This window comes from Schistocerca gregaria, chromosome X (genome assembly GCF_023897955.1).
Source record: "Schistocerca gregaria isolate iqSchGreg1 chromosome X, iqSchGreg1.2, whole genome shotgun sequence".
NCBI lineage: Eukaryota > Metazoa > Arthropoda > Insecta > Orthoptera > Acrididae > Schistocerca > Schistocerca gregaria.
The window spans coordinates 758,366,389-758,388,761 of NC_064931.1; the positions used below are offsets into that span (position 1 = coordinate 758,366,389).

The 22,373-nt window shown below is 44.1% G+C and overlaps 1 protein-coding gene across 1 annotated transcript in view; it reads right to left on the reverse strand.

Annotated features, from left to right (window-relative positions):
* Nucleotides 1–7,095: 7,095 nt before the first annotated feature.
* The window catches only part of LOC126299002 (endoplasmic reticulum protein SC65-like), a 419,949-nt gene continuing 404,671 nt past the window's right edge, over nucleotides 7,096–22,373 (reverse strand). The window contains exon 7 of the mRNA XM_049990633.1: nucleotides 7,096–8,340. Coding sequence (XP_049846590.1) covers nucleotides 8,326–8,340 — 15 coding nt within the window. The 3' untranslated portion in view covers nucleotides 7,096–8,325. The remainder of the gene's footprint in view (nucleotides 8,341–22,373) is intronic.

The window sequence follows — 22,373 nt, forward strand, 5'->3', positions numbered from 1 at the left end:
CCATCTCTATACTCCCTGTAATAAAAAAAAATTTGAAACGCTTGCTGCTTTACAGATACAAAGCTCCATCACATAGATCAACGTCATTTCACATAACCAATTTGGCTTCCAACAAGGCAGAAACACAGTAGATGAAATTAATGAGTTTATCAAAAAAATTACTTCGTCACTACATATGAAAGCTAAGGTCGCAGGAATATACTGTGACCTTACAAAAGCATTCAACTCTGGAAACCATGCCCTGATGCATTTCAAACTCAACAGGTATGGAATAAGGGATGTCGCTTTGAAGTGGTTTGAATCACATCTCTTGGAGAGAAAACAAAGGTTATTAATCACATCAAATGGACCAGATCACTTCTCCGAGTGGAAAACTGTCACACAAGGTGTTCCTCAAGGCTCAATCCCTGGACCCGTTCTATTCCTGTTGTATGTAAATGACTTGTCTCTCAATATATATAATCATTTAACTTTGTTTGCAGATGATACTTTTGACCTGATTGAAAATGAAAATTCTGACAATATACCACTGAATTTCAAAAACTCACATGATGAGTCTTAAAACCAAACATTCAAAAACTGAAGAAATCTGTGTCACTCACAACAATCAAAAAAAGGGAGAACCTGACTCATTCAGGTGCCTAGGAATAAACTTAGACAGAGCTTTGAGTTGGAATTCTCATATAGAATATCTAGCAAATAAATTAAACAGCCTGGTTTTTTCTATGGAAATTTTAGACTGTGCCTCTGATGTGGCCACCAGGAAAATAGTGTATTTTAGCTACTTTGAATAATTTATTTGATATGGAATAATTTTTTGGGAAAACTCGTGAAATGTTAAATGTATTTTAAAGTTGCAAAAAAAGAACCATTTGCAACATGTGCTTCTGCACAGCTGAGGTCATCTTGTCGACCATTGTTTAAAGACCTAAAAATATTAACTGTCGCCTCTTCATATATCATTGAGGTGGTTCTTTTCCTACACAGCAGAGCTGATCTATTACAAAAAAATAATTTTGAACACTCATATGACCCAAGATATAAAGAGAACTTCATGCTCACCTCTCATCACTTAAAACTACGTGCTCAGACGCCTCAGTATATAGCCATGAAAATTCACAACACAATAAAAGGGTGAGACATAATGAATATGAAGATAAATATTTTAAAAAGAAAGTTACATGATTTTCTAATTGAATGATGCTACTACTCTGTGGACGATTTCATGAAGGACAAAGTGATACTTTGAGCTGGATCCCTAAAATGGAATAAAAATCCATGATAGTTATAGTAGATGTAAATACTATAAGTTTGACAAATTGCAAGTAAGTAAACGCTCCACAAAGTATTATTGTAAGTGTGACAAAATTTTAAATAAGCAAATTGTAACCTTGACATGTCTCCTGTACATCAGACATATGTCCTGAAATTGTGTACGTTATGAGATGAATAAAACACATTTCAAATTTATAGTTTCTGCAGCATGACCATGAACACTGCTAAATGGCACATAAGTAAAAATTTTCAATCTTTGAGTCTAGGTATTTGGATAATTTGCAGAAAGAGTGGATAACAAGGTATGTTTTTAATTTTCTTCTGAACTGGTGTGAATTCCCAGTTTCTTGGTATAATGTGAGAACTATCTTGAAACACTAATGTGAGAAAGTGTTGCATACTTGCTAAGAGCAATAATTTTTTTAAAAAAAATTAACAGCTACTGATGAAAAGTGTTATTAGAAACATCATGCAACTGCGATGTTTCTCCCACAGAATAGGTGTGACATGCTTTGTACTCACCTTCTGCCTTGATGTTTCTTTTAGAAACATTTACTTAATTGTAAATATTTGTGACAGTTCCTCAATTTTTAGCATACTGCATGGTTTTAGTCTATTTGATGACACTCTTCAGTACTTGTATTTTCTGTAGTGATATTCTGTAACTGAACTATGAGTTTCCTCTTCCTTGCTTATCACATTCCAAAACCATCAGTTACCCAAACTGGTCACTTATTATTATTAATCTCATGCATGTAGTACCTTACTGTTAACAAATGTGATGACATTTTTTAGAAATGTTACATTGGTCATTCAGGATGTTTGTGCTGTAAACATCTTGCCACACATCTTCAAATATTTACATCACAACATAATATGCATACATTCTGTTCATCATCTTGAAATGTTGCTCTATGTTATTTCCTCCTGTGTTAATATTTGTGAGTTATAATCTGATGTTACTTATGTTCCTCAAATTGTTCCCTCAACCAAAGAATAATCTATCAAAACATTTATGAAAGAGCTATTACTTCATAATACCCTAAATGGAAAGAACACCATTAGCATCATTTTGAAGAATTTCTATAGCTCGAGTAATGTTATTTTTCCAGGAGAACCAGTCAAAATTTAATACTGAAATCTTCATAAAGAATAACTTGATGTCTTTCTTGAGAAGTGATTTTATAGTTAACATGGTGTCAGTTCTAGAAGGTAAGATTCTATGCTCTACACTGGGATATCGGTAGAGGACTACAGTTTCTCTTTGAAAATTTAAATATTCTGCAACAAATGTAATATATATATCCTTCCCCGTGTGCAGCTTTTCAGTAGTTCATTTTTGATGACTTCACTTTTATGGATGACAATTCATAACCACAATGAACAACATAGGTAGAGGTGCTCTTGGAGCAAGAGGATATTTAGTGAATGTACTTGCCTGTCCATTCCCCTGACCAAAAGCGCATTGAATGTTTGTGGGTTGCATTGGGGAGATGTATTTCTGCATGTCCACTTGCAACAATGACCAAACATGCAGGTGAAAGAATGGAATTCCCTATGACAAGAACCTCTTACCAACCTTGTGGCTAGCATGGAAGCACATTGCAGATCATGCATTGCCATCTGTAATTATCGCACACCCTATGAAGAACAATGTCAAGGTTTTTCTAATGTCCATAAATCACACTTCCTTCAGTGTAATTATTGGCTTTGAATAAAAGTGTTGTTTCTGTTTATCTCATTGCATACTTCTTTAAGTTACAGTCTGTCCTATACTGGAGAATTCCTGTCCAAGGTTCATCAAATTACCTTGCTAGGCAGAGACCCATGACATCAAATTTACTTTCATCCATACATTTTACACATATTACTTATAATTTAACACAATGTGTCTGAAACATTAAACTGGCTATTATTTTTGTGATTATTTTTAATCACCTGTTACAGCACTATTACACACATCAAAAAATGTTTGGCATCATCTCGGCTCCCAGAACTCTTGAAGATAGATGTTGACTGTGGATATTGTACTGCAGACACAGTCCCTTTGACTGTTCAGAGATGTCACTAAATCTGCCCAAAGATATAAACAATCATGCATGAACAGCGCCTATTAGACGCAGGGCGTTTAACAGCCGATCAGTTCCAGTCATTCCACCAAGAAGAAGGTACACAGCTCGTGTTGTCTGTAGTTCAATCATGCCTAGATGGTCAATGCTGTGGTTTGATCACATCCGGATTTTTACTTTGTGCCAGGAAGGGCTCTCAACAACAAGTGTCCAGGCATCTCACAGTGAACCAGAGTGATGTTGTTCAGACATGGAGGAGACACAGAGAGAAAGGAACTGTCGATGTCATGCCTCGCTCAGACTGCCGAAGGGCTACTACTGCAGTGGATGATTGCTGCCTACGGATTATGGCTCAGAGGAGCCCTGACAGCAATGCCACCATGTTGAATAACTTTTTGTGCAGCAACAGGACGTCGTGTTACGACTGAAAGTGTGTGCAAGAGGCTGCATTATGCGCAACTTCACTCCCGACGTCCATGGTGAGGTCCATCTTTGCAACCACAACACCATGCAGCATGATACAGATGGGCCGAAAAACATGCTGAATGGACCTCTCAGGACTGGCATCATCTTCTCTTCAGCGATGAGTGTCGCATATGCCTTCAACGAGACAATTGCCGGAGATATGTTTGGAGGCACCGCAGTGAGGCTGAACACCTTAGACAATTCGCAGCCCCATCGTGCACAACTTGTGAATGATTTCCTTCAGGAAAATGACATCGCTAGACTAGAGTGGCCAGCATGTTCTCCAGACATGAACCCTATCGAACATGTCTGGGATAGATTGAAAAGGGGTCTTTATGGGCAACCTGGCCCACCAAACACTCTGAGGGATCTACGCCAAATCGCTGTTGAGGAGTGGGTCAATCTGGACCACCAGTGCCTTGATGAACTTGTAGATAGTACGCCATGACAAATACAGGCATGCATCAATGCAAGAGGATGTGCTACTGCGTAATAGAGGTACCGGTGTGTAGAGCAATCTGGACCACCACCTCTGAAGGTCTCAGTGTACGGTGCATTTTACAATGCAACAAACGGCACTGATTACGTATTTGTTTATATGTTCAGATGTGCTAACAAAACTAACGGGGTTCCATTTAAAAAAAAACGTAGGTCTGTGTTAAAAAACATAGTTCCGTGCATTTTTTTGTGGTTTGTATTAACCAATTACACTAGTCCCTCTCCTCACGTTCGGTCTGTGGAGTCGATTCGTCAGTATTTGATGTGGTTTACGAAATATATCCAGCGGTAACGTTAGGTGGCTCACCCTATATACACTCCTGGAAATGGAAAAAAGAACACATTGACACCGGTGTGTCAGACCCACCATACTTGCTCCGGACACTGCGAGAGGGCTGTACAAGCAATGATCACACGCACGGCACAGCGGACACACCAGGAACCGCGGTGTTGGCCGTCGAATGGCGCTAGCTGCGCAGCATTTGTGCACCGCTGCCGTCAGTGTCAGCCAGTTTGCCGTGGCATACGGAGCTCCATCGCAGTCTTTAACACTGGTAGCATGCCGCGACAGCATGGACGTGAACCGTATGTGCAGTTGACAGACTTTGAGCGAGGGCGTATAGTGGGCACGCGGGAGGCCGGGTGGACGTACCGCCGAATTGCTCAACACGTGGGGCGTGAGGTCTCCTCAGTACATCGATGTTATCGCCAGTGGTCGGCGGAAGGTGCACGTGCCCGTCGACCTGAGACCGGACCGCAGCGACGCACGGATGCACGCCAAGACCGTAGGATCCTACGCAGTGCCGTAGGGGACCGCACCGCCACTTCCCAGCAAATTAGGGACACTGTTGCTCCTGGGGTATCGGCGAGGACCATTCGCAACCGTCTCCATAAAGCTGGGCTACGGTCCCGCACACCGTTAGGCCGTCTTCCGCTCACGCCCCAACATCGTGCAGCCCGCCTCCAGTGGTGTCGCGACAGGCGTGAATGGAGGGACGAATGGAGACGTGTCGTCTTCAGCGATGACAGTCGCTTCTGCATTGGGGCCAATGATGGTCGTATGCGTGTTTGGCGCCGTGCAGGTGAGCGCCACAATCAGGACTGCATACGACCGAGGCACACAGGGCCAACACCCGGCGTCATGGTGTGGGGAGCGATCTCCTACACTGGCCGTACACCTCTGGTGATCGTCGAGGGGACACTGAATAGTGCACGGTACATCCAAACCGTCATCGAACCCATCGTTGTACCATTCCTAGACCGGCAAGGGAACTTACTGTTCCAACAGGACAATGCACGTCTGCATGTATCCCGTGCCACCCAACGTGCTCTAGAAGGTGTAAGTCATCTACCCTGGCCAGCAAGATCTCCTGATCTGTCCCCCATTGAGCATGTTTGGGACTGGATGAAGCGTCGTCTCACGCGGTCTGCACGTCCAGCACGAACGCTGGTCCAACTGAGGCGCCAGGTGGAAATGGCATGGCAAGCCGTTCCACAGGACTACATCCAGCATCTCTACGATCGTCTCCATGGGAGAATAGCAGCCTGCATTGCTGCGTAAGGTGGATATACACTGTACTTGTGCCCACATTGTGCATGCTCTGTTGCCTGTGTCTATGTGCCTGTGGTTGTGTCAGTGTGATCATGTGATGTATCTGACCCCAGGAATGTGTCAATAAAGTTTCCCCTTCCTGGGACAATGAATTCACGGTGTTCTTATTTCAATTTCCAGTAGAGTATATATGGCATAAGAAGAGATATAATCTGCACTTGCAGAGTTACAGTACACTTAATGCCATAGACACTTTCTGGGATACCAGAAACAAAGTAATTTCAAATTCTTACCATTTTTGTAACCTTGACATTATAAACATTGTGCAAAAGCAGTTATCTCTTTCAGCATGTAAAGTGAATTCTTTAGTAGCATTTGACAGTACAAATACAGGTGGTTGGTTTGTAGCTCACTGCAGTCGCAGTTATGGGACTAGTTTTCAAGATAAGATGATTACTTGAACTGTGATTGAATTATGAACACTAATAATGTAATGTTCCATCAAGTTCCGTACTACATCTGGTGGACAGAGATTAATAAGATTCACTTTGCTCTTTGACAGACCATGATATTGGTCTATATGTACTGTTTTCAGATGTGTAGGAGACATACAAAATATTCATGGAATTAAGTCTTGTCTGTGAAGTTTACATTCAAGTAGCAAGTAAGTTCAATTGGGATCTACTTTTATCCTCCCATACTTTGCAAACATCATTCATCAAGTACCTAGGGCATGGGTTACAAAACAAAGATGTAAGGAAGATTCTGCAGTGGTTGTTACCTTTAACAACACAGCGACCCCTCTGCAGATTTATTTGAGACGTGTAGTCACCTGATTTGTGTGAGCTGAGCTGTGGTATACAGGCCATACTTTACCACAGAGAAGTGAAACAAATGCGACCTTTCACTTAGCTGGATGTGCTACCCATTTGCTAGTAATAAGTTTTCTGGAAAACGGTATTTTAGATTCAAACCTCCTCTTAACACATTGTTTCCTTTATGTTAATGCCTCATCCAGTTGGACTGAAGACCGCCTACAGCAAGAGGGTATTGAAATCTGTAGGTTCACCTAAACAAAGAAATACTGGTTCTACCAAAAAATTAATGTCTTCAAAAATGTTGCTGTGTTTTGTTTTATAGTAGCAAGTTTAAGCACCTGTGTACTGAAATTGCATATAATAGTGGCACCCATGGATTACATTTATGTAAGGAGTTAATTAACTCATTCACAAAAACTATATCACATTTTTCTGGTTTACTACATGAATAACTTCTCTGTACAAAATGTATTACAAATGAATAAGTAATAAATACAATCAAAGTGCATTTATTGCATACAGAAACAGATTAACATAAATGTAAGTATAATAGAACAACAGAAGAAGTTACACAAATTAAGTTGTAAATTAATAATTGAAAACCCATTGTTGTAGTCTAATACATTTATTCTATTTTGTAACTATACACCAGTATTTAAGTGAAACCATTTAAAGTTCTTTTATTTTAATTTGATAATTCAAAACATGTGGTAAAAGTCTTAATCCAACCCTTAAAACAAAAATAAATTGTATTCAAGAAGTCCACTGTAATTTCACACTGGCACTTAATTTGAAGGTTACTTCAACTGACATTATCCAGCCACAGAAGTACCTCAGGATTCAAGGATTTGAATCGGTTTTGCTCTTAATTTGTAAGCTTTGTGTACCATTAAATCAAATATCAATAGCTTTAGTTCACAGATTAACTTTAATTTGATTAGTTAGCACAGTTAAATGGTAGGCAATGGTTATAATCCAGGTATATGTTATCCCATACACATTACTTTAGAGCTGTGTTCAGTTATATCAATTAAATAATGAAATATTATTTCAAGTTCTACTTCAGAACACAGATTTAATCTTCTACAGTTAAGTTACATTTCCTGTTCACTTATGTTCACAACTTTCTTTGAAGGCTTGTTGCCATGAATTATGTATAAAAGCTGCACAATTGTTAAGAAATAGCTGTGACTGATTCTTAAAATATTACAAACATATTGCACACTGCAAATAAAGGTAGATATTTCAGTCCTAAACTTAACATGTAGTTTAATAATGTCTTAATGGATCAAAGTATTAATATGATAGTAGTTGTCGTTATTGTTATTGACTTAGAGATATTGAGTTTAATCTAAGGCAGTGGATGCATATAGCAGTAGCTGCATAAGTTAAATAAAACTATTTCTCCACAAAATATCCAAAGTTGGTATGTCATTATAAATCTGTAAAGTGTCACAATAGGAGTGCATTACAGGCATCATCCCAAAACCAATATGAGACTTCAGGTGTCATTGCACTAGACTGACAAACAACAAATGTTCTTAGCAATACAGAATGTAGTGAGCATTCTCGCTTCTGAAAGTCATTTAGTACACTGGTTACATTGTGGTCCAGGTCATATCCTTCTCACAATGGTAAGCTGTAATAGTCAGGAAGATTCATCCTGTAAAAGAAAACCAAATACTGATGTACAAACACACTTTTCACAATAATTATAGTTCATGACAACACTGTGGAAATTAAGAATTAGTTGCCAACACTTAGACGAGTATTAATTGTTTAATTCTCTGACTTGATGTTCATTTAACAGAGGCATCTGATTTCTTGACTTGGCAACATTTCTCTTGAATTATAAATGAAAAGTATGACGTAATGTTTTATATATTTTTGAAAACACGTGTCTTAAAGATTGTTTCTGCAGGTACGGAATATGCATTATTACATGTGTAATAATTTAGGCTTCATAAGTATGTTAGCAATAGGTCCTCTGTAAACCATTTAAAGTTCTTTTATTTTAATTTGCATTTTACCTAGCATGTGAACCATAATTCAAAACATGTGGTCAAAGTCTTAATCCAACCCTTAAAACAAAAACAAATTGTATTCATTCACTTAATTTGAAGGTTACTTCAACCGACATTATCCAGCCACAGAAGTACCTCAGTGTAGACAGTTAATCATTTTTCCCCTATTTTGCAAGCATTAACAGCTAATATTATGATGGATAAGATCAAAATGCAGTCATATACCGATCAGGATCCTTAATTATTTCACACCGACTTAGGTTCCTGATTAGATGTTTTGTAGTTGATAAAAATATGGTGAGACAGTTATCATCAAAAACTTTCACAGTGGTCAATTGAGAAGCAGATTCAAATCTTAAATGTATTGTATCATTATTTATGGAAGTAAACACTTGATTTAACATGTGGAAGCCTTACAAAAATGGCAGTTACAACAAGTTCCACAATATATTGTGTTTCCAGTGAAATTTAAATATAATTAATGAAATAGAAAGAAGAATCCGTTAAAATTTGTATCTTTCACTTTGATCAATTTGTCAGCCCATAATTCTCTCTCTCTTTTTGCCATCAGTCTTCTCACTGGTTTCATGTGGCCTGCAATGAATTCCTCTCCTGCTGTGACAATTCCTCTCCTGTGACAACCTTTCGATTTCAGAGCACTTGCAACCTATGTCCTCAATTATTTGCTGGATGTATTCCAGTCCCTGTCTTCCCCTACCGTTTTTACCCTCTACAGCTCCTTCTAGTACCATGGAAATTATTTCCTGATGTTTTAGCAGATATCCTATCATTCTGTCCCTTCTTTTTGCCAATTTTTTCTATATAACCCTTTCCTCAGTGATTTTGTGGAGCGCCTTCTCATTCCTGATCATATCAGTCTATCCAATTTTCTACGTTCTTCCAAAGCACCAAACCTCAAATGCATCGATTCTCTGCCATTCTGGTTTTCCATCAGTCCATGAATACTAAATTAAATTAATTTACCAGGATGACAAACAGAGTTCTTTTACAATATCCATGATTTGTCGCATGAAAACACCTGTTAGCATATGCAAATGTACACACTCAAATGTCAGAGGATCATGGCACAGATCATGACCTATTTCTAAGGTCTATGCTAGTTTCATTTTTCCTACTAGTAAGATATTACTGAAGGTTCAGTAAGAACGATTTTCACGTATTCAAAATTGTTTTACATGAACAGTTTTACATGAACTCAAAACATGTTCTGCCGAGAGAGTTTCATCATTACGTTGGACACAGGCTGTCAGCCACTGCCAGCATTTTGACTCTGAAGGGAACGAGGTCTGTCCAGGTGGCCACAACACATTGCACCTTGTACGTATGATCTAAAACACAAGTTGTTTCATTTGCTTTGGCAAGCATGAAATCATGCTTTACTGTAGTGTGAATGTCTGCATAGAGTACCTTTGACAAATATACACTACTGGCCATTAAAATTGCTACACCACGAAGATGACGTGCTACAGACGCGAAATTTAACCGACAGGAACAAGATGCTGTGATATGCAAATGATTAGCTTTTCAGAGCATTCACACAAGGTTGGCGCCGGTGGCGATACCTACAACGTGCTGACATGAGGAAAGTTTTCAACCGATTTCTCATACACAAACAGCAGTTGACCGGCGTTACCTGGTGAAACGTTGTTGTGATGCCTCGTGTAAGGAGGAGAAACGCGTACCATCACGTTTCCGACTTTGATAAAGGTCGGATTGTAGCCTATCGCGATTGCGGTTTATCGTATCGCGACATTGCTGCTCGCGTTGGTCGAGATCCAATGACTGTTACCAGAATATGGAATCGGTAGGTTCATAAGGGTAATACGGAACGGCCCCGTATCACTAGCAGTCGAGATGAAAGGCATCTTATCCGCATGGCTGTAACGGATCGTGCAGCCACATCTCGATCACTGAGTCAACAGATGGGGACGTTTGCAAGACAACAACCATCTGCACGAACAGTTCGACGACGTTTGCAGCAGCATGGACTATCAGCTCGGAGACCACGCCTGCGGTTACCCTTGACGCTGCATCACAGACAGGACCGCCTGTGATGGTGTACTCAACGACGAACCTGGGTGCACGAATCCCAAAACGTCATTTTTTCGGATGAATCCAGGTTCTGCTTACAGCATCATGATGGTCGCATCCGTGTTTGGCGACATCGCGGTGAACGTACATTGGAAGCGTGTATTCGTCATCGCCATACTGGCGTATCACCCGGCGTGATGGTATGGGGTGCCATTGGTTACACGTCACGGTCATCTCTTGTTCGCATTGACGGCACTTTGAACTGTGGACGTTACATTTCAGATGTGTTACGACCCGTGGCTCTACCCTTCATTCGATCCCTGTCAAACCCTACATTTCAGCAGGATAATGCACGACTGCATGTTGCAGGTCCTGTATGGGCCTTTCTGGATACACAAAATGTTCGACTGCTGCCCTGGCCAGCACATTCCCCAAATCTCTTTTTATGAACAGTGGTATCGTGTTGAAGCTGCATGGGCAGCTGTACCTGTACACGCCATCCAAGCCCTGTTTGACTCAATGCCCAGGCGTATGAAGGCCGTTTTTACGGCCAGAGGTGGTTGTTCTGGGTACTGATTTCTCAGGATCTATGCACCCAAATTGCGTAAAAATGTAATCACATGTCAGTTCCAGTATAATATATTTGTCGAATGAATACCCGTTTATCATCTGCATTTCTTCTTGGTGTAGCAATTTTAATGGCCAGTAGTGTATATTATATTTTGGGTACTTGAATGTTACGATTACTGACTACGCTTTATAAAATGGAGTGTCAGGTGAAGAAAGTCTAACATCTGTGACGTATTGTCCCGTCTGGGTTCGAAACATCTGTGACATTTATGGGGCGAGCGCAGTTGGAGAAACTGCTTCAGAAAAGGGGTTTCGTTGTATGCAGACCGCCCATCCCTACTGATACACACATAGAGAGTTTATTAAGTACTTCCTTGTAATGTTCAAGTGTAATTCACTGTGGATAACGTACCACGGTAGACTGCTGCATCAGCAGAGGTTGTTTGTTCTTGTTAAATATGAACTGCTGACAGTTTCGCTCTATGCGCAAGCTGTGGATAACCAATAGGAATTGCGGGAGGGGATTCACCTGTTGACTGCTGGTCGCCGTCGAAGAGATGCGGCTCCGGGCCAGACGTTCTGTCACTAGCACAGGTTCCTAGCTAGCTACGACGTGTTTCTGTCCTAAATCCTTTGCGAACTTCAGTTTCGCAGTGACTTACATTTGTGACACGTCATCTCTCGGTTTTCCAGTGACCGGATGGCGCCTAGCAAACAACCCTGGGCGCACCAAAACACACACACACACACACACACACACACACACACAAACGAGAACCACGAAGAAGTTATCTGAATAGGACGGAATTCCTTAGATGTGATGTAGGTGTAAAGACAAATAAATGTTTATAATTTCAGAAAAAATAGATGCTTTACTCAAGAGAAAGAGAAAGAGCAGTGCGAGATCTGATTTCCCTTATTTTTTAATTACGATCCTTTCTCCCTATGTAGGTCGGCGTAAACAAAATATTTTTGCATTCGGAGGAGAAAGTTGGTGATTGAAATTTCGTCTGAAGATCCCCCTCGAAGTGAAACAGACGCCTTTGTTTTAATGATGTCCAGCTAAAATCTTGTGTCATATCCGTAACACTTGCTGCCCTATTTCTCGATAGTATAAAACGTACTGCTCTTCTTTGAACTTTCTCGGTGTACTCCGTCAGTCCTATCTGGTAAGGATTCCACACCGAGCAACAGTACTCCAAAAGAGGACGGACAAACGTAGTGTAGGCACTCTCTTTAGGAGATCTGTTACATCTGCTAAGTGTTCTGTCAAGAAAACGCTGTCGGTCCGCAGCTCGTGGTCGTGCGGTAGCGCTCTCGCTTCCCGCGCCCGGGTAACCGGGTTCGATTCCCGGCGGGGTCAGGGATTTTCTCTGCCTCGAGATGACTGGGTGTTGTGTGCTGACCTTAGGTTAGTTAGGTTTAATTAGTTCTAAGTTCTAGGGGACTGATGACCATAGATGTTAAGTCCCATAGTGCTCAGAGCCATTTGAACCAATAAAACGCTGTCTTTGGTTCGCCTTCTCCACAACATTAGAACTCAAGTTGTTCGTGATTGTATTTAGTTAAATTTACGGCCTTTAGATTTGACCGATTTATCGAGCAACCGAAGTTTAACGGATTCCTTTTAGAGCTCATGTGGATGACCTACTACTTTTCAATATTTAGTGTCCATTGCCAATTTTCGCTCCATACTGATATTTTCTCCAAATCGTTTTTCAATTTGTTTTTATCTTCTGATGACTTTACTAGACGATAAACGACAGTATCATCTGCAAACAACCTAAGACGGCTGCTCATATTGTCTCCTAAGTCGTTTATATAGATAAGGAACAGCAGAGGGCCTATAACAGTGCCTTGGGGAATGGCAGAAATCACTTTTGTTTTATCCGCTGACTTTCAGTCAGTTACTACGAACTGCGACCTCTCTGACAGGGTATCAAGAATCCAGACGCAAAACTAAGACGGTATTCCATAAGGACGCAATTTGATTACAAGCAGCTCGTGAGGTACAGTGTACGGAACCAATTTGAGATTCTTTGTTAATAGCATTCAACACTTCGTGTGGGTAAAGAGCTAGTTTTGTTTCACAAGAATGATGTTTTCTAAATCCACGTTGTCTGTATCAACAGACCGTTCTCTTCGAGGTAATTCATAATGTTCGAACACAATATATGTTCCAAAATCCTGCTGCATATCAACGTTAATGATTTGGGCCTGTAATTTAGTGGATTACTCGGATTACTCCTATTGCCTTTCTTGAATACTGTTGTCACTTGTGCCATTTTCCAGTCTTTGTGTACGGGTCTTTCGTCGAACGAACGGGTGTATATGACTGTTAAGTATGGAGCTATTGCATCGGCATACTTTGAAAGGAATCTAATTGGTATGCAGTCTGAACCGGAAGACTTGCTTTTATTAAGTGATTTCAGTTGCTTCACTACTCCGAGGATATCTGCAAATCTACAAGCTACGAACTTATGCACGAACATTGTTTTAGATTAATTTCAATGGTGACGGTAGAGTGCATACAAGTACAGGGTGTACACGAAGTCCAGGGACACTTTCAATTATTTATTGCACAAGAACTAAGCACTGTACTAATCGAATTCTTGCCATACCCGTCCCAGCATGGCATCATCGACGGTGGCAGTCGCTTCCCGTATTCCTTCCCGGAGCTCTGCTACATCACGTGGTAGAGGCAGTAGATACACCAGATCTTTAATGTGTCCCCATAGAAAAAAGTCACACGGAGTGAAATCTGGTGATTGGGATGGCCATTTCATGAAAGAGCTATCCTCTTCTGTTCCACTGCCGATCCATCGATGAAAATTGGGTGGAGAGCCATCCTGATGAAAGATGAACGGAGAGTCCAATTGCATTTGAGCCATCAGCAATTGCTGCAACATGTCCAAGTAGGATTACCAGTGACAGTGCTCTTGGCGAAGAAGAGCGGCCAGTACAGTTTTGGACGTGACAAGGAAAAAAAAAAAAACATTTACCTTTGGAGAATCACGCTCAAATTCAGTGCATTCATCTGGATGCTTTGTACCTCAGCTTCGACAATCATGCCTGTTCACTTTCCCATTGTCCGCCCCGGATAGCTGAGAGGTCAGCGCGACAGACTGTCAATGTAAAGGGCCCGGGTTCGATTCCCGGCTAGGTCGGAGTTTTTCTCCACTCAGGGACTGGGTGTTGTGTTGTCCTAATCATCATCATCTCATCCCCATCGACGGGCAAGTCGCCGAAGTGGCGTCAAATCGGAAGACTTGCACCAGGCGAATGGTCTACCCGACGGGAGGCCTTCGTCACACGACATTTCATTTTTACTTTCCCATTAGTGTGAAAAGTGGCTTCGTCGCTAAAAATTAAGCGGTCAACAATGCCATCCCCATCCTCATTCAATTGTTGCAACTGCGAACAAAACTCAAAACGCTTGTCTTTGTCGTCATCTTTGAGCTTCTGCACTAGCTCCAATTTGAATGGTTTCATAGACAGCTTTTGTCGCAGAACTGTTCACACTGTCTTTGGAGCCATTACGAGTTCACAGGGTGCACGACCCACCGATTTCTTTGGGCTCGGTAATGTCTCTCGTACGCGCTCCACATTCACTTCACTCAAACTATGACGTCCGATTCTCTTTGCCGGACGCAAGCAACCCGTCGTAACGAATTTGTTCTGCCAGTGGTAAATGGCCTTCCTTGTTGGTGGCTTCTTATCGTACTTGGTTCTAAACATCTGTTGAACACCTGTAGCACACTTGCTTTTGTCGAACTCCAACACACAGAAAGCCCGCTCCGCACCTGAACTCGCCATGTTTGCGACCAGCGCTGACTATCGGCAAATTACGAAACTACCCTGTGGCGGTATACGTGAAAAAACTTTCAGGGTTTCTCTTCAAAATGACGCGTGTATGATATCTGTACAATGTTTGTTTCTTGTGCAATAAAGAATTGAACGTGTTCCCAAACTTTATGTACACCCTCTACTTCAGTCTTTCTCAGATTTTATGCTGAATGAGGAATGGTCATGTTGCTGTTGTTACTACATGGTGTTTACTCGGTTTACTGAAGATATTTTGGACGAGGACTACTACTACAAAATTTAATGCTTGCTAAATTAAGTGCTCCAACAAGCTTCGACTTTACACCTATCCTAAGAACGAAAGTATTTTTGTACATCTAATTTCAAAAAACAGTTCTCAAAAATGGCTCTGAGTACTATGGGACTAAACTACTGAGATCATCAGTCCCCTAGAACTTAGAACTACTTAAGCCTAACTAACATAAGGACAGTACACACAACCATGCCCGAGGCAGGATTCGAACCTGCGACCGTAGCAGTAACGCGGTTCCAGACTGAAGCGCCTAGAACTGCTCGGCCACAGCGGCCGGCTATTTATATTCACGGCATGCACTACACATTTTAAGTAATGGCTAATGCAATATGGTGGCTTAAACCATGTTAATCCTTCATCCGTTAAGACGGTCCACGATCGAAACCAGTACATGTTTGGATGTAAAATAAAACCAGCTGATGGTTCAAAGATGCATGTTATACAATACTTAACGGCTGTTGACAGTAACCTTCCAAAAATTTTTAACTCAGAGAGTGTTTATAATTTCATGAAAATGGGATGATTTATTGAAGTGAAAGAACATCACAAACTCATAAAGTCAATAACGCTTTGGTCCACCTCTGGCCCTCATGCAAGAAGTTATCCGCTTGGCGTTGATTGATAAGAGTTGTTGGATATCCTCCTGAGGGATATCTTGCCAAATTCTGTCCAATTGGCGTGCTAGATCCTCAAAATCCCGAGCTAGTGGGAGGACCCTGCCCATAATACTCCAGACGCTCTCAATTGGGGAGAGACTCGGTGACCTTGCTGACCAAGGTAGGGTTTGGTAAGCACGAAGACAACAATAGAAACTCTCGCCATGTGCAGGTAGGCATTATCTTTCTGAAATTTAAGTTGAGGATGGCTTGCCATCCTCGTAGAATATCGTGGACGTGCCACTATGCTATAAGGGTGCCGCGAATGATAACCAAAGGGGTACTGCTATGAAAAGAAACGGTATTGTAGTGCATTGTATTGTATGTTAACCGGGGACCTAGAAACGACGGAGAGGCTCCGTTCCCACAACAGCCACAGTGGTCTACAAACCCACAACGACTACCGCAGTCCACCCCTCCGCCGCCCCACACCGAACCCAGGGTTATCGTGCGGTTCGGCCCCCGGTGGACCCCCCAGGGAACGTGTCACAGCAGACGAGTGTAACCCCTATGTTTGCGTGGTAGAGTAATGTTAGTGGACGCGTACGTGGAGAACTTGTTTACGCATCAATCGCCGACATAGTGTAACTGAGGCGGAATAAGGGGAAACAGCCCGAATTCGCCGAGGCAGATGGAAAACCGCCTAAAAACCATCCAGAAACCGTACCTCGAGACAAGTCCGCCGGGCGGATTCGTGCCGGGGACCAGGCGCTCCTTCCCAAAATAAATGGTACTCCTGGTTGTCGGGACAGTCGTATTGGAATTCCACCAATGTCAGGGGTGTCTACAGACACGTCTTCAGTCTCGAATCTCATTGACTTGAACAGAACTGTCTTCAGTGATGAGTCATGCTTCGAACTGAGCCTCGATTACCAATAGCTCCACGCCGCTTTCTTACATGAAAGCGCAACATGGAGGTGCAATGACGTAACGGAGTATCTTAGCGGGTTGCCTACGCAGAGCCTTGCTCCCGACGCGTCCCTAGTTTTGCTAGGCGCGGCAGTTTACCGAGTCGGTTGCGGTTGCGCAGTCTTATCAGCCATGATAAGGCTAGCAAGGTCCCCGAATCCCTCGCCAACTGAGAACGTTTGGAGCATTGTGGGCAGGGCTCTCCATCCGTCTCGGGATTCTGGCGATCTAAAGCGCGAATTGGACAGAATTTGGCACGAAATCCCTCACGAGGACATCAAACAACTCTATCAATCAATGTCAAGCCGAATAAGTGCTTGCGTGTGTCAGAGGTGGACCAACTTGATTGCGTCGAAACTTGGAGAGATCCCCTATCCACTGATGTGTGCCTTTTTTTCTGTGTCTTATAGTTTTTGCACAGTCGTCTCCTGAAACCCTGGAGGTACTTACGAGTAGCCAGATATAAACCATGTTATCTAAGTGAACAGCATGCCTATCAATTTTGTATATTCTACATTAGTTCCCCATATACCGGTTCGTGCTGAAAAGTAGCCTCTCAATTATTTGTGTGAAAACTCTTGAAACTTTATAAATAGAACAAATTTTGCTAACATTCTACATCTGTGTTCTTCATGTCTACATACAGGGTGTTTCCGTAAGGCCCATTTCACACTGGAAACTGGTGACGGTCACCAGCGACGGTCACCCAAAGAGATACATTCGTTTGAACGGGAGCATTCGCACCAGGACACTACACTGCCTCACCGAGCCACTGTGACCAAGCACTGATTCACCCTCGCCACATGTGACGGACACGGTCATTGTGTTCACAGCAATCACCGCCCGACATGCATTAGTTTCAATTGGAGTGTTCGCACTGGGTCGCTGATCACAGACACAGCGCTGCAGATTTGCCGACCGACAGACAGTCATTTCTGAGACACTAACACGAAACATTCATTGTACATTATACTGTACACACTGTAGCCATGAGTTTAGATTTGATTAACACGAAAGATTTTATAAGTGAAGTAGAAAGTAGTCCTGCTATTTGGGATGTGAAAAGCGATGACTGTGGCAACAAAGTGATGAAAACGAATGAGTGGCAAGAAATTATAACGAAACTTCCTGGCAGATTAAAACTGTGTGCCCGACCGAGACTCGAACTCGGGACCTTTGCCTTTCGCGGGCAAGTGCTCTACCATCTGAGCTACCGAAGCACGGCTCACGGCCGGGACTCACAGATTCACTTCTGCCAGTATCTCGTCTCCTACCTTCCAAACTTTACAGAAGCTCTCCTGCGAACCATGCAGAACTAGCACTCCTGAAAGAAAGGCTAATGCCGAGACATGCCTTAGCCACAGCCTGGGAGATGTTTCCAGAATTAGATTTTCACTCTGCAGCGGAGTGTGCGCTGATATGAAACTTCCTGGCAGATTAAAACTGCAGAGTGAAAATCTCATTCTGGAAACATCCCCCAGGCTGTGGCTAAGCCATGTCTCCGTATTATCCTTTCTTTCAGGAGTGATAGTTCTGCATGGTTCGCAGGAGAGCTTCTGTAACGTTTGGAAGGTAGGAGACGAGATACTGGCAGAAGGAAAGCTGTGAGGACCGCGCCTGAGTCGTGCTTCGGTAGTTCAGATGAGAATGTGTAGAGTCGGCTTTCGGCCGTGGTCGCGTGCGGACCGGCTCCGCGCGCCGGACAGCGCACCGTAGTTTGTTTACTTCCGCGTCGCGGTATTTCGTGTTGTGTAGCGTCCATTTCTATTGCACCTCATGGCGCACTGTTACCGCCGAGCGACAGTTAAAGTAACATTCCAAGCCGAACATGCTAGACCACGCGCTTTTGAAATTGAGCAATTCATTCGCGAAGAGCTACGTCTGGACCCTCAGGAAGTGATAGGTATTCATTTCTCTATCACTAGCAGCATCGTCTATATTAAGATGACGACGGAGGAAGCGTGTGCTAACGTAGTTCGACAACACGCACGCGGACTCAAGTTCAAACATTCTGACGGGCATATTGGAGAGGTGACGGTCGATCACGCTGGTTTCGGACTTCGAACAATCCGGGTTTTTGAGCTCCCTTTCGAAGTGCCGCAAGATGTGGTCGTCGAAGCTTTTCGACCCTATGGCAATGTTGTGGGGCACATCGCGGAGAAATGGCAGACATTCACGACATACAACGTGTTGAATGGTGTCCGCCAAATCAAAATCGAACTCTCCAAACATGTACCATCCTATCTGCTGATAGGTGGCGTGCGAGCCATCGTTATGTATGATGGCCAGCCGCGGACGTGTGCCGGTTGCGGACAGGAGGGCCATGTTCGGTCAGAATGTCTCCGCCGACGTTTGCTCCAGGTCCCGACCAGTGACTCAGCTCCCAAAGTGACGGCCGCTTCTTTACCAGATAGCTACGCCACAGCCGTACGCAGCCCCGATGCGTCACTTCAGGAAGCACCTCTTCTCCACCCGGCACTCCCCACTGGAAATGACGGTGCTGCCATGGCCTCACCGGCACCATCTCCTCTGACGGCTACGACACCACCAACTCTCCAGAGCTCGATGGACATCGACGCGAATGCGGTGCCTACCTCTGCCTTTCTTCAGACTGGCGCGACCTCGGACATCGAACATCCACATTCTGATTCAGAACAGCACCTCCGAAAGCAACGGTCGCCCAGAAAACGGAAGAAGAGGAGTCAAACGCCATCTGACGACACACTTCTTCATGTGGCATCACAGGCAGTGGAGCTGATACACGACAGTGATCTCCCTTCGAGCGTTCTGACGACAGGAGAGGCTGCTCCTGATGTCCCATCTGAAGAACGATCTCACACGAATATGACGGATTCCAAGGAGGGTGCCTCCCTGGACCCCACTACAGCAGCGTCGCTACAACTCGCCCTCGAGGAGTGTGACAGTCGCTCACCGTCTGTTCCAGTCTCCTGGGCTGATGATATCGACGAAGGAGCAGTTCGAGATGGTGGTCCTCGCATCAGGCAGTGCCCCATGGAGGTGCCTGACCCACCTTCCAGCCAGTGATTACGACAACGGTGACTACGTCAGATGTTACACGCCAGCCAGACATCTCTGCCGGAACATCTGTGCCAATGGTGGGAGCACGCCCCCAACATTACCGCATAGCGACGATGAATCTGGCCACCATTCGGGCCCCCCATAAACTGGCAATGTTCCGTGAGACCATTTATGCTGCGGATGTCGACATTGCCCTCCTCCAAGAAGTGTTTGTCGCCGATTTTCATGCCCCCACTGGCTACGTGGCACACATCTCCCATGCTTCTGACAACGGTAGTGGAGTTGCCATCCTCCTCCGTTCTGGACTCCCTGCTGAAGATGTAGTGTACCTTGCTAATGCTAGGGGTATGGCTCTCACGCTGTTCGGCGTCCGTATCCTCAATGTATATGCGCCGTCCGGCTCCAGTCGACGTCGTGATCGACACACTTTCTTTGCTGACGAGGTAACGCCGCTGTTTGAGGGTCCCCTAGATGATATGGTCCTCGGTGGCGATTTCAACTCCACGCAAAGGCCTGAAGATCAATTACCGCATCATTCCCCTTGTGCGGCCCTCTCCGTCATCATCGACAGACTCCAGCTTGTTGACACATGGACAAAGGTGCATGGCACCCGTGCAGGTTTCACATATTATACGGCGCATTCATCTAGTCGTCTCGATCGTATATACCTCACACGTTCCCTTGCTGCCGACACTCGACATGCCGAAGTATGGCCTCTGGCTTTCTCTGACCATGACGCCTACATCTGCGATGTCGTCCTCGCCCGCCAACAAGTGTGGCACAGCCGCGGCTTGTGGAAATTCAACGTTTCCCACCTGACTGTCCCTGACTGCCGACGAATCGTTGAGGATGCGTGGGCCCTCTGTCATCGTCGTCGCCCCGCCTACGCATCCACCTTATCGTGGTGGGTATCATGCGCGAAACCAGCTCTGCGCAGGGCGCTGATAGGATATGGCAAAGACTTCAAAGCCTGGCAAGCGAGCACCATGGACTTTTATTATGCAGTCCTTCGTGACTGCACTTCGATGGCCTTCTCTCCTGATCGTCAGATGATGGTGCATCGTGCTAAAGCGCAGATCACTTCCCTCACGCGACGGCGCTTAGAAGGGACTCTTGTCAGATCCTGCACCCGTGACCATATGCCTCATGAAACGCCATCGATGTACCACCTTCTCAGGGAACGCCGACGTCGTCGTCGAACCCTCATCCACGATCTCACAGATGCGGAAGGACGACGACACACTACGCAATGCGACATTGGTCACGCTTTCTATTCTCATTTCCGTCAACTGTTCGCTGCCGTCCCTCATCCCCCGACCTTAATTGAGGAGGTGGCAGCAATGACTATCAACACCATGCCAGAGGATGTGGCTCAAGAACTTCAGGAACAAGTGACCTCTGATGAAGTCCTAGATGCAATCAAGGTGGGGGCTGCCAACAAGTCCCCTGGACCTGACGGCCTCCCCCTCGACTTTTACAAGTATTTTAGCTACCTTTTGTTACCTGCTTGGACGTCCATCTGTCGTGAATTGATGTCACCCACAACGATGATCCCAGCCACCTTCCTTGATGGGGTCATCATCCTGGTCCCTAAGCCACATGGGCGATCACGGATCTGTGATTACCGGCCCATCACTCTACTCAACAGTGACATGAAAATTTTCACCCGTTTGTTGGCCTCACGCCTCAAGAAGGCAGCAAGATCCGTCACCTCCCTTGATCAGACTTCGTTAGGCGGTGACAACAACATCCATACGGCCCTTTGCCGTTATAGGGACATGATTGCGCTCGCGCGCTCGCGACATTTACCTGGCGCATTGGCATCGCTTGACTTCCGTCAAGCTTTCGACCGTGTCGACCATACTTTTCTGAAATCGGTCCTCCAACACATGGGTTTTCCGGTTCGTACAATCACCGTGGTAATGCGGCTCTTGAGCGGCGCAACTTCAAGAATACTCTGTAATGGTCGCCTCACCGCGCCTCTAGCGATCGAGCGCTCTGTCCGACAGGGATGCCCACTTTCCACGATACTGTATGCTTTGGCATTAGAGCCCCTCCTACAGGGGCTTCGCCAACGCCTGGTGGGCCTGACATTGCATGGGCACCGCTTCTGTTGTACAGCCTATGCTGACGATCTAGTCCTCTACCTCCGCAATGAAGACGATGTTCGCGCTGCTCTGACTTGGGTGACGACTTATGGGGAGGCATCGGGCAGTTCTCTTAACATTTCCAAATCGAAGGTTCTGCTCATTGGTGAGGGTCTACCAGAAAGATCTGTCGCTCCTCTAAGTGTGGCCACCAGTGTCCGCTGTTTGGGCATTGATTTTAT